Source organism: Polyergus mexicanus, unplaced genomic scaffold (genome assembly GCF_030449975.1).
Source record: "Polyergus mexicanus isolate NDT 795.1 unplaced genomic scaffold, iyPolMexi1.0 SCAF_1, whole genome shotgun sequence".
NCBI classification, from domain to species: domain Eukaryota; kingdom Metazoa; phylum Arthropoda; class Insecta; order Hymenoptera; family Formicidae; genus Polyergus; species Polyergus mexicanus.
This window is the reverse complement of record NW_027223321.1, coordinates 10,337,236-10,351,531: the sequence shown is the minus strand read 5'-3', so window position 1 is coordinate 10,351,531 and position 14,296 is coordinate 10,337,236. Positions and strand designations below refer to the sequence as shown.

Below are 14,296 nucleotides of genomic sequence, written 5' to 3'. Positions count from 1 at the left end.
CGCGAAAACATCGTTAATTGCTATCGTGCACGCATAATTAACTCGACAGAATATATAGCGTAGCACTTTGTACGACACTCCTGATATTTCTCCACAATCGCGCGGAAATTAATTAATTGCGCGAATTGATAATCGCGAATTATGGTATGTAATAATCGTAAGAAATAAACGCATTTATCATTTTTTAATACTTTGCGATCGTATTTCGAGGGACGACGTCACACACAACGCTTTCTACTCGCTCGAGTCTCATTATGTGGTTGATAACGAGAGATGCTAATTACGTATAAAAAAGTTTTTAAATCTTATAAGCATTAGTAAAATAACATAAAAATTATTACGCTCAAAATTTATAATTTTTTAAAAGTATATTTTAAATTGCATTTTAAATATATTTTTAATGTTGCATTCTGCAGAAAAGAAAAAAAAAAAGATTTTAGCATGATGAAAATCTCATCCAAAATAAGCTTTAACTTTCAACTTTTGGAATTCTATTACTCGTATATTAAGCTTTATTATACCGTACACGGGTCCGCATTGCAGGAGATAGCATGTTGAGCTGGCAGCATCGCGTTACTTTACTCAAGCCAACCCGTATACTGTTTCAGGCTTTGGTGTACCGAGACGGCAACCTCGTCTCAGGCTCACTTGAGGCGTTGGTACAGCATATGGTGCCTACGGAGGAATATTATCCCGATCGGGCGTACCTCTTCGCCTTTTTGCTGAGCGCCAGGCTCTTCATCAAGCCGCACGAGCTTTTGGGCGAGGTTTGCGCTCTCTGCGAGCATCAGCAAAATCTGAATGGAGAGGGCGGTAAGGTGAGCACATCGTGGATATACTTTCGATTTATTGTATAAACCGACACGAAACTCTTTGCATCCACGCAAGGCCGCGTGTATTATCGTTTCATCACGGGGTCATGGATTCTCGTCTGTTCCCACCCTTCTCTTATTTCGATTCCTTCACCTATCGCGAAATATAAAGAGCGCAAAAACTTTCTTTGCTTTTTTCATAATCTCTATCTATCTAGTATCTTACAGAAAATCATTTATCATCAAGATCCCACTCTTTCCTTTTCGTTATCTTACTTTCTTATCATATTCTTGCGGATATTAAGATATCTTAATGTAATATATAAATCGCGTTAGATTTTATGAGTCAGTGCGATATATTATAAGAGTTTCGGAACTGTCACTCTGGAGCTATTCTTTATTCATATCACAAAATATCGATCCAATTTATTTAATTTAATTTATCCGATTCACAACTATATAACAATAATACAGTTGCAAAGTGAAAACACTCGTTTCCATCACTTTATCCATTTTATCCTGTTAAATTTTTATCCCTTGAAAGAAAAATTTATCTTTGTCATTGAAAAACGATCAAATATTCCGTATGTATTTCAGGAACGACTGCACCGCTTCGTGCCGCGACTAGTGCAACTGCTGGCGGAATGGACGGAAACATTCCCGTACGACTTCCGAGACGAGAGGGTGATGGGTCACGTCAGATCCATCACGCAAAAAGTCGCTGCGGTCGACGCCGCGGCCAGGCAGGAAGTTTCGGCATTGCTGCAAAACTTGCTGTTACGACTGACGGCCTTGGAAAGGTACGAGGAAGGCTTGGCCAGACTGGCGACCGAGGCAGCGACGGAGCAGCTTACACAGGTTTGTGAGTTTCCGTACTAAGCGCCCATTTGCAGCCGTCAGTTTGCATCTCGCTGTCCCGCATTTTGGCTCAGTCAGTTAGGTCGCTTTAGCACGACGTTTTCCGAACTATAAATATCGCGAATGTTTCTAACGCCAAAGTTCGTACATGTTGATATTTCGTCGAAAGAAGAAAATGCCTTGGAAAAGCAACAAAGTCTATCTGAATAATAAAAATGATGATGTAACGTTTAGCAGTTTCCATTTCTTTCGCAGAAGAACTAATTTAAAAATACGTTTATAGATTCACACGAATCACATGAGTTCGCATGATTCACATAAATCATATCTGGTGTTAACGATGAAAATTTGCATAATATCCTATTATAAATTAAGATGCGATCTTTTATTTGTATAAGATATAAATACTTTTACATACATATATATATATATATATATATATATATCTTTTGCATAAGTCAAATTTACTGATATATCAGTGTACATACATATAATGTAGAGAACAATAGAATATTATAGTTAAAATTTGACACGAAAATTACGTCCGTATTGAGAGTAAAATTGCCTATGTAATTCGCACATTATCAGATATATAATCTCATTTTAATATCATAAATTAGTAAGGGAAAAAGCATCAGGGTGCTTTTGATCGGTTGTGCATTGTTCCGCAATTTCAATATGGATTTATACTCACATAATCCGGCTCTCGCCCTGTTGCAAAGCACGATTAATCGGTCTACCGTAATCGCATTGACCCTTCGAGGACTTTCAACATAATGAAGCGATAATATTCTCCCTCTGGGTAGCACCCCGCCTCTTATGCGTTCTCTCTCACTTCTCGATCGTTTCACACATGGTTACTGTAACGCGACCGTTACGCTCCGCGAATGTTCCCGTTCCTCATGTTCGTGTATTACACATTCTCGCGCATATACACACACAAACACCCACATACACATGTACCGATCGAAACGCACAAACTTGGACATTTATGTACGCGTATGCGCGTGCACTTTACGCGGTTAGTCTATAACCGGGTTAGTTGCAGTTTCCGTGCTGGCAGACGTTAACCATTCCGTTAATTTCATTATCGCGTGCCTATCCGCCGCTGCTTGTAACATCTGTTAATAGGTAATTTGCAACAGCATTAGTTAGTTAAATATACCGGACCGTGTTGTGCGCGGCTAATCGGTACAAAATTGTCGAGCTTCGCATCTCTCTCGATGCTGCGCGGGTCGTTTCGTGTAAGAGCGCAGAGGAAATACGATGACGTTCAAAGTTCGGAGTTTCTATGGGGATTGTAATAATTTACAGATAATACATAATAGGCATTCGATATTTCCAAAGCTTACACATTTAAACGTCGATCTTTTGCTCACAGAAAATTATACGTTACGCGCGCGATGTTTTATTATTATCAAAATTTTCTTCTATGGATAAGATTTTATCGCGACAAAAGAATGCACATAATATTGCGAATTACTTTTTTATAGTAAATTATATAATGTTTTTACATGTATATATTTTTTATTTCAAAAATTGAAAAGATATTCTATAAGAGAATAAAAAAGAAAAAAAAAGGATAAAACTATATAAAAGGTAACACCCCTTCGACCTTATTGCCATTTAAATATATTGTAGGGGAGATTCTTCCGAGTAATTCCCCGCAAGAAATTTATGGGGGACAGAGCATTAATTTAGGAGATATAACAAATTAAAATTTCGTAGTTTTAATACTTTTTCTATTATAAAATAAGGAGAAATGAGGTTTGTTCACGTTAGATTTGTGTAGAGCAAACGTGGAAAAAGTGTTTATTTACATTTACGGAATAGGTATGGACACTTTGTCGATAATGTGTTTCAGTTATTTCTCGCAATTCGTTTAAAGCTTTCAGCATGCGACTATACGAATTTCTAATTGTAAGTCTTGTTGAAGATAATCAGAAATATATATAGATTAGGTTATATCCTCCGGAAATGGAGCTTCCTCCATTTCCAATAAATAATATTTTTAAAGACATGACTCAGAAATTCATGTAGTTGCATGTTGAAAGCTATTAACGAACTGCGAGAAATAGCTGAAACACATTATTGACAAAATATCCATGACCTATTTTGTAAATGTAAACAAATACTTTCTCGTCTGCTCTACAACAAATACAACGTACACAAACTTCACCTTTCCTAATATTACTTTATAATACCTGAGAAGAAGCATTAAAAATATGAAACTTTAATTCGTTATATGGACCGTTTATTTTGAAAGTGGTGTAAGTCCTTTTTTTTTTAAAAATGAGATATGACGTAATTTATGCTTAATTTAGTGTAAACTTTTTGTTTATAACTAGTTAGTATTTAATATCTTAAAAAATGCCAATGCTTTGTTGAATTTAAAATTGGCCGGTAAAAGAAATTGCGTAACCATTGATTATGAAAGTGGTGTAAGTCCAATTTCCATCACGAAAAATATAAGGATATGCAGCTATTACCTTATATACCTCCTGTGCATCATGAATATTTCAAAACACTGCCACATGAAGAGCATAAATAATTAATAATACCAATATCTTGTGTTAAGTTTAACAATATATAAATATAATTAACGTTCAAAATAAAAAATACTAATTCTATTTTATTTCTTGTTATTATTTATAAACAAAATTGGATTAATATGAAATATATTTTAAGTGATATTTGTTATTTCAAAATTGAAATTAAATGATATTTACAATTGACTAATTATGAAAGTGGCGTAAGTCCATTTGCAGCCTGGAAATATATATTATTTTAGTTAAATTCGCCTAAAAGAAATTTATATAATCAAATTACATATTGATAAATTAGTACAAACATTCCCAGACTTCACATAATTAACCTATATTTTTTAATTGTCAGATCTGCTAACATTTAATTTTCTCGAAACAAAAGAAAATGGACTTGCACCACTTTCAAAATAAACGGTCCATATATCCTAAACCTAAACCAATGCCGTCCCCCACTTATTTCTTGCGAGGAATTACTCAGAGAAACCTCCCCTATAATATATTTAAGTGGCAATTAAATCGGAAGTGTGTTACCTTTTATGCAGTTTTACCCCAAAAAATTATTTTTAAGCTTGTTTACATGCAATATCTCTAATTTTATTTTGAACTTTAAACTTTCAAATTTATTTATATATTTTCTTTAAAATTCGGCTCTCATGCGTTTTGTTTATAATAAGCAATTCGAAATTTTTACCCAAAAATTATTTTGTAATTTAAATTGTATTCTAAACAACTTTTGAGAATACTAATGTAACATAATATCAGTGAGAGATTGGGCAAATCTATGCTGAACTTATGTATACAATAATTCTGGCATGAATACGAAATAACTGTTACTTACGCGCGAGACCAGAATAAAATTAGGTATTCGAGGGTAAAACGAAAACGTCCATTAAACCAAATGTGAAATAGAATTTTCTGGCGAGTTCGTTCTAAAGAATATTAAAGCGGTAAGTTCATAGACATCGATTTATATTTAAAAATCGTTAAATACATATAATAACAATTTATCTTAATCTTTTCGATATTATTTTTTGCTGTATATACTCATTGAAATTTTGACATGAATTCAATCCTTGTTCTCTCTAACTATACACTTACGATATTTTGTTAAAATCTGTTTATCGTTTATCATCAAAGACTTCTATATGTGAAGAAAAGCCACGGAGGCCATTTCGTCGCGATTGCTTCAATGATTTCTTTAACGTATGTGACACACAGTTTACGCGAAGATTACTTGTTACGGCTCCAAGACAAGTAGGTAAAAAAAGAAGCAAGTATTGAGAAAAAAAGACGAGAGAAACGGCGAACTCTCGCAAAGCTCTGGCTTCTTAAACTGCAAATTCTCTTTGTCGCGCTTTTTCAACTCGTTCTGTATGTGCTACGACGGCAGCAACTTTATATAGAGATACGTAACTTTATGTAGCGAAACGAGATATAACTTTCGAGATCAATAATTCGATCGTAATACTATATTTTTCTCTCCTTCTTTCTTTCTCAGTCATGTTTTTGGAAAATTTGAGCCACGTTCTATATATACGTCTCAAAAATTTTTATTCATGCCATAAATTATGACAAAATTCTTCATCGTTTAATAAGTAACGTGTATATGCGCGCGCGCGTGCGTTACTCTTTGATTAAAAAAATGCGAGAAGAACGAAACGCGTTTTTGTCTCTCATATTTTAGACTCTATCAGTCGTTCATAACGATATAAATAATCCCAAGTGCAAAGAGTTTAATTATTACTTGAGCCATACTTTCGTTGCAAGCATCCGATACGTGTCGCATCTTTTTTTCAGAAAAAGTTTTTTTTTTTTTTTTTTTTTTTTTTTTTTTTTTTTTTTTTTTTTTTTTTTTAAGACGGAAGAGAACTTACGAGACCGATAATGAGTTCTCGATATTAGTTTTCTTTCTATCGAGTAACTTTTAAGTATCTACATTCTATATCGAGAGCTGGCAGAAATACTTGGAGATCACGAGTACACTATTTCCTTCGTTAGAAATTTTGTTTTAACTTTCAATTTGTTTTATCGCCCCCCTCCCGTCGATTCGAATGATGGTTTCTTTCGAACAAAACTTTATGAGAAGATAGCATCTATGCGTCATTTTTTATTACGAGCTATTGTTTTACTTTATCTTAAACTTAATTTTGCAGAAAAATGTTTCTCGACTAGATTTAATGATGTTCGAAAGAAATAACTTTATAATTATGATAACTGTATATTATGTTTCTTCTTTGCTTCGTGATAAGTTTAATGTCATAATTATACGTGTTCCTACATAAGCAAGTTGTTAAATCAATTAACAGTTAAACCAATTAAACTAAATATGCAAAATTTATCGCTCAAGTCAAATACATACGTCGAGCATAAAAGCTCATTAAATATGGCAAAATTTCATGCTTCCTAATTATAATCTCTATTACATCAGTAGCATTTCAACTGAGCCAATTTTATTAAAAACAGAAATTGAAACATATTATAATTTATATATATATATATATATATATATATATATATATATATATATAATAATTAAAAGTTAAAAAACACGAATATAATGTTGATTACGCGGTATGGTATTCAAAAAAGATTTACAAGGATATTATTTAGAATGCAAGAAAAATCGAAATCATTTTTAATTTATTCCAAATTTAATGCAACTTTTCTATTCCTACTAAAATATAATAATTTCGTCACGTGATGAGACAATAGCAGACGAAACTCGCCACTCGATGCAAGAAATCTCTCGTGAATCTCGCAATGCGATCTTGCGCGCACCAAAGTGAAACTATACTCACCTAATATCTCGCAGCAACGTTTCTTTAGGCATTGCGCACGATATTATCGCTCCCGGCAAATTTCCAAGCAACTCGCAACTTTACCTCGATCCGAGACCGTCGCTAACCGATTAGGTCTTTTCAACGACTTTGCCCCAGTAAACCACTACGAGCTAGCTCTGGCCTGTACTCATTTCATTATCATAATTGGCCGCAGAAGCGAAACAAAGATATTACTCGGTAACTGATGAAAGACGAGAACAATTTTAAATATCGGAGCTCACCAAAAAAAAAAATGGTAATTTTTCAAATAATGGCATGTCGTGGCGTTTCTTTTAATGAGCTCTTTTACAATCGGAGAATTTAACGTCGATGTTAACTAAAATTACTTTTTTATTCCCTCGATTGAGACTTGGGAGCAAGACAGTACAATTTAAATCATTGAGATAAAAGTTTCAACTACCTCGTAACTTCTTCGACGCAAGTTTTTTTCCCATTAAAATAGCCATAAAACTCAGTTCCCATCATAGTTGTGCTTCCTGCTCCTGTTTATTTTATTAATGACAGTATATAGAAAATTTATATTATAACGAAATAATTTTGCCTTTACAAGTGTGTGTGTGTGTGTGTGTGTTCTTTAATCATAAAAAAATTTTATGTTTCAATCGCTCTTCAAACTGCCATCTCAAGATGCCTTTTATTTTTTACAATCGAAATCAGAACTCTTACCACGCGAGAACCCTTGAATTTGCTCTTTTACCAGCATTCTCGTCAAAGCAATTTCTTCTTCTCTTAGTTAAACTCTGTCCACTTCTATACCGGGCACTTCGATAATACGATCGACGATATAATTCAATGAGAGAGGAAGTCCGTCTCAGAGTGCCATTTCCTCCTAAACGGATCACGCAGCCCAGTGATTTTATTCGTCGCCTTTCGACGACATCTTTCCTTTTCCGCCGCAGTCGAGAAATATATATATATATTTATCAATCCCTCATCCTCTACCACTTCTTGTAACATTCAAAAGCTGTCAAAGCGTGTGTATCCGCGTATACATACGTTCACACATTTATAAGACGAGAGAGAGAGAGAGTATAGAAAATGCAGCTTAGAAAGTCTATGCAAGCTTCATTCTCTCTTTCTCTTTTTCTATCTTTCTGTTTCTCTCTCTCTCTCTCTCTCTCTCTCTCTCTGTCACATCAGCCTTTGAGATGTTACATTGAAACGAATATCGTCGATAAATCAAATGGAATAAAACGAGCAGGGACCAGTAAAGAAATCGAAGCTCTCTGAGAAGCCAAAGTCTTTCGAGAAGAAGTGGAGAAGTATAAAAGTCAAAAGCGACATATGTAAATGCCCATTTATTACAGCACTATTGCCCGACGAATTTTTCTTTTTGCGCGTAATACTTTACCCTATCATGTTTCTTGCGCATTATATTTGACTTTGATGAAAGTAAGATTTAAAAATAGTGAATCTCTTGACTTCTATTAAAACATGTAAAACTATCTTTTATAATTCTTTATACTTATATTTATCTTTATTTTTATATCATCTTTGAAATGAATTGTATCAATTATTTTAAAAGAGCGATACAAATTTTTATAATTTTTTCAAATCAAAGTAATTAACAAAGTTAAAAAAAAAAAGCTAAATCTGTAGTACTGTAATTTATGTAAGCAGCATGAATCAGTATGATGTCTACGATATATATGATGCTTCTTATTTTGTTTAAAAATAACATTTATATTTTTGAAATAATCCTTCGTTGGTATTACGTAGATATTTTTCTATTTTTTGTATTGTTTTCAAAAAATTCATAATTTTTATTTGTATCTTAACCGAGATTCTTTCTTTTTTTCTTAAATACAAGAGCTTCGAACCACTTTAATACACAAGTATTATTTTGTCTTTCAGGTGGATATTACAGAACTCTGTCCATCAGCCACTGTTCTGGCACAACAATTGACCCATGTGGAACTCGAGAGACTCTCTTACATCGGACCCGAAGAATTTGTACAGGCTTTTGCTAAAGTGAGTTTATTTCTAACAATTATATATCTTATTCAGCATTTTTTTTAACAACATTATTACATCGTAGACTGTTAAACATTATCATTTTAATTATTCCGTCAGGAGTCGCCGCATTTAGAAACATCCTTCAAAGATATGAAGAAAACCCGAAATCTCGAATCGTACGTTCAATGGTTTAATAGATTGAGCTACTTTGTAGCGACGGAAGTTTGCAAGGTAAATATTATCATTTTAAGAAATATTAATATTCTTTCAATATTTATAATCTTTGCAAATTTTTTGATATAAAATTTTTTTTTTTTTTTTTTATTCTGAGTAATATCTAAATAAAATCTTTTAATAAAGAGAAACTTGATCTTAAAATGAAAAAATATTTTTCAAGACCGTTAGAAAATTTTCATGCGTGTTTGTATAGACGCCAAATACTTTACAATCATTTCATTTTATTCTTTTAGCATGCGAAGAAGAAGCAACGCGTTCGTGTCGTCGAATATTGGATCGAGACTGCTCGAGAATGCTTTAACATTGGCAACTTCAATTCCCTGATGGCGATCATCGCTGGCCTTAACATGTCTCCTATATCTCGCTTGAAGAAGACGGTAAGTGTATGAAAAAAGTTCAATTAAAATTTCTTTTAACTGGTAATAATAATGCTTGTTTTATGTACATATATGCAGAGTAAAAAATAATAATTAGAAAAGAAGAGAGAACATATAATATACATATATTAAAGATAATAATATGTATGTATGTAACAAGTATTTTCTGCGTGGATATTGAATCGACGCAATTGTTCGGCAAAATTTTATTACGATTTTGCAGTAACAAGTTTCACAAAAATTGCATCCGGCAAATTGAAACCAGCATCGACAGGTTTTATTCGCGCGGAGGTATCCGGGGGACGATGCATGCATATATATCTCCCAATTTTTCAATCGCGCGAGAGCGTATCTGGAAAGTGCGAATATCCGCGGGACTATTAACGCCCCGACGCATTTTTTTGCGCTAGGATGCAGCGTCGGGGAGATAATGGCGCAGCGACACGACTGCTATCCCCGTTCGTTTACACCCCTTCGTAGAATTGCACGCCAGAGCAATAAACGCTCTGTAATCCTCGTAAATCGAGCATGATGACGCTCAACATTGAGCGTGACAAAACGGCGAGAGCCAAATTTCCGCGTCGTTTCTCCACAAAGAAAAAGAGCGAGGGAGCGAGGGCAATTTTGGTCGCACTCCTCCATATATAATATATAATCGGCTTAGTCCTAAAGACGAGCCATTAACAAAATTCTTTTACCATTTTGAGGTGAATAAAATTAAATTTTTTTAATTTTCGTATAATTTATATATGTATATATTGTAAAAATTAGTAAGCGTACGCGGTTGTACACGATATTATTTTTCTCCCGTCTCTCGAACGCAAAAGGAGACGTTAGAGGCAATCGTTATTGACGGGAAAAAAAGGAAAACGGAGCGATCAAATTGACTTGATTGAATTTTTCCTATCGCGGTTGGCGCCGCAGGAAAGACCCGAAATGTGACTCGTGCGATCTGGGTTAATTAAAAAGTTTCAAGTCAAACGGCGTTGCTCGGGTTCCTTTCGTCTCGTTGGGAATTAGCTAATTGCCCGACCAGCGTTCTACGCCCACGGGAGGACTCGTGCCATTACGTATTCTCGATTTCCACGCGAATGCACTATGTCCAGGAACTCCTTTAATCCAGTCGTCGCGCTCTCGACGGAATGTTCTCTCGGATAGCACTTCCGAAAGAGCTTTCACATATATTGAATATTCAGCTCAATAATAATGAAACAAAGGCCGACGAGGAAAAAAACTTGATTTTTAATAATTCTTGGTTGTTGTATTGTTGTGTATTATATTGTTATATATAACAGATTTGTTATTTATTTATTTTATGCATCTAACAATAAGTATAGTAGATATAAATTGAAATCTATACCTAAGAAATTCTCATAGACGTAAAGAATACACACATTATCTAGTTCAAATATTAATCAATGACTAATTTAATAACGTGAAAAGAAAATAATTCAACAATTTTAAATACTATTGTTAATAATAATATACTTAATGCTTGTACTACTCTCTTTGTGAGAGACATATTCGCAATGAGTTAGAAGATAATCAATCATGATTTAAAAGCGATTAATAACAATAATGATAAATAAATAAATATCAGAATTCTTCCGGTATATTCTAGTATACGCGAGAGTAATCGACTATTATGATATGCATTAATTAATTATGATTTTCATAGTCCACTACTCCCGCTTAGCTAATGAGAGAAGGCTTATTAAAGCGCGGAATGATTGACTTTAGATTCAGTAATAACAGCACAAGGAAAATTTGGAAGGAAGGAAACAACAGCAAATCAATGCTATCTTTTGCATCTATACACATTATCGAGAAAATGAAAAAAGGACGAGCAATATATTTATTTTAAACATGATATAAATCATAATATAATTTATTTAACACAAAATTTAATTCCTTTTCTCTCTTATATTTATTTTTTCTATCGTAATATATAATCAGTAATATATTTTTGAATTTAATTTGTTTTATCAAAAATCGGAATTATATATATATAGATCGTTTCACGACTTATCTTTCAGCATTAGAGTGTGGAACGCTAAAACATGACATCAGTACAACATACGATATCATAGCAGTGGGGATTAATTTACTGGGTAAATAATCTGCAAAAGACATTTTTGCCGATGAAAAAGATTTTTCGCTTTTCAAAAAACTAATTATGTTTGTTCACGACTATTCGCTTTCATTCCGCATCATCATTTCATTTTATATACGCTGAAGGATAATTTACGTCCGTAATTCTGCTTGCCCGATGATGAGATTCTTTTACTTAGTAAAGCAAGTGTAGAAAAGATAGCTTGAAATGGAGTTTTCTTAAATTGCAAATCTTCAAGTAACAGTCGGGAAATGATAAGTATACAGATAAGAGAGAAAACAAGAAGAAATACTGCTGGAAAAATAATTATAAAAAAGAAAGTAATATAAAAATGTAATAGAACTCGTTAACTTTGCCCCCGCATCAGAATTTATTTCTACAATAAACATTAAAATATTTGTTACACACAGTTATATTATTCAAAATTACTTACATGCTATATTATAATTGGAATATAGATTTTTCTCTTTTTGCATATGTAACATATTTTTGAGATTTTTTGTTATTCGATTTGATTAATTTTATTTGGTTATTCTTTTTCCGCGTAAAATTATGTCCGCTAATATAATTTTGTTCTATTTTAGTAGGAATTTATCAATCAAATTTTGAAGTCTTTTTAGATTTCCTTAATAGAGATCTTGAGAAAGCATTCTTTGAAAGAGATTCCTGATTACTTGCATCCCTTGCATCACATCTCTATTTTTTGCTGATCTTTTTCTAAAAAGTAGATTTTGTTTCTTCCACACGAGATATTCCGGCATCTTTTCTATCGCAGCCAGTTTCAATTTACCGGATCTGGCAGGAGTCCCCGATTGCTACTGTTTTTGCTTTAGACGAGTCTTTCCGGTAGAGTCGAATCGAGTCAGACCAAGAAAAATGGCTTTCACGATAGGCAAGAGGTATTCTCTGGAGATCAGACAAGACAGAATCAAGAATCAAAGTTTCGACGAACAAAACAAAAATTTTACGAAATAGAAAATTATTTATAAAATTTAACTCTGATTTACTGATACAATAATCTTAAATATATATTTAAAAGATGGCAGATATATGCAAAAAGAGATGTGAATAAAGAAAGAGATTCACGCGGTTTAAAAATTCAAACTCCTTATTGAAAATATGCACAAAAAATTTATATATGTATATTTGTATGTGTATATATATATATATATATATATATATATATATATATATATATATATAAAGAGAGAGGGAGGGGAGAGAGTTTATTTTAATATTAAAAAAAAAAAAAAAGAGATTGAAGAACGATAAACCGCTATCAGTAAGTTTGTTATAATAAATAGGGGTTGAGATTAGAAGATGTAACTGCATTTTGATTATATCTTAATTCTAAAGTTTGAATCAAATGCAAATATTATCCATGGAGTTACAAAATTCTTAAACGAAAGAAGCATGCTTTTCACATCAGATTAGATTAAAGAACGGGATTGAATCAAAGGAAACTGCAAATGAACTTGAATCCTGAGATATCAGCTCAGATTTGTGTCGCGCTCCGAATATCAAGACAGTATTAAGCATAATATTATATATAAATATAATATAAAGTAATGTCTTGTTGTGATTTTAAAAACATGAATTACTTTTCTCTTTTTATTTTTACAATTATAATTGTAATACACATTTTTTTGTATGGGAAATTTCTTTTTTTTATACAAAACTACCTTTTTTAACATCCATGCATCATTATATACGATTTTCGTAAATAATTTTATACGATTTTATATTTGTTATTACATCATGCTCTGATTGATTGCGCTGCGATATAGATAGGACACATTTTTATGACTTTCAGTGGTCGAAAGTACAATCTGCCAAGTTCTCAATTTTGGAGCATCAGATGGATCCCAGCAGCAATTTCAGCAGCTATCGCAGCACGTTGAAGGCCGCAATGTGGCGTAGCGCTGGTGCTACAGACGAACGCCAACGGATCGTAGTGCCCTTTTTCAGCCTTCTCGTTAAGGATCTTTATTTCCTTAACGAAGGTTGCAGCAACAAGTGAGCAATATTTTTATCTCTATCAATCTATTTATGTAGTTTTATTATTTATTTTAAATTATGAATATATTGCATGAGGCATTCTATTTTATATTTAATTTATTGTTAATAATATTGTACGCGCAATAATTTTGTAATAAAATAGGTAACTAGTCAAACATATCTGACATATATCTGAATGGTTACGCGTTTAATAAACAGATGTCAATACAACTTTGGCATTATTATAGAGATCGAGATTATCGATTCACAACGTGTCAAATACAACGTATGCCTAAACGCGACAAGCTTTCTCATAGCTAATTAATTTCCGCTGCTCAAGTTCAGTTATGCATTTCAGATTGCCAAACGGCCATATCAATTTTGAGAAATTCTGGCAGCTGGCGAAACAGGTGACTGAATTCATCGCGTGGAAGCAAGTTGCCTGTCCATTCGAGAAGAATCCGCGTGTTATTGCCTTCCTTCAGGCGAGCCCCGTGCTAACGGAGAACAGTGAGCAATATTTATTCTATCCTACTGTCGAAAATACGTTAAAATGATT

The 14,296-nt window shown here is 33.1% G+C and overlaps 1 protein-coding gene across 2 annotated transcripts in view; it reads left to right on the top strand.

The window, feature by feature from the left end:
- LOC138934289 (uncharacterized) overlaps positions 1–14,296 on the top strand; it is a 255,240-nt gene that overhangs the window by 235,059 nt on the left and 5,885 nt on the right. For both annotated transcript variants that reach the window (XM_070297922.1, XM_070297915.1), the window contains exons 5-11: positions 609–818; positions 1,410–1,670; positions 8,911–9,027; positions 9,130–9,243; positions 9,483–9,626; positions 13,553–13,755; positions 14,096–14,247. In XM_070297922.1, coding sequence (XP_070154023.1) covers positions 609–818; positions 1,410–1,670; positions 8,911–9,027; positions 9,130–9,243; positions 9,483–9,626; positions 13,553–13,755; positions 14,096–14,247 — 1,201 coding nt within the window. The remainder of the gene's footprint in view (positions 1–608; positions 819–1,409; positions 1,671–8,910; positions 9,028–9,129; positions 9,244–9,482; positions 9,627–13,552; positions 13,756–14,095; positions 14,248–14,296) is intronic.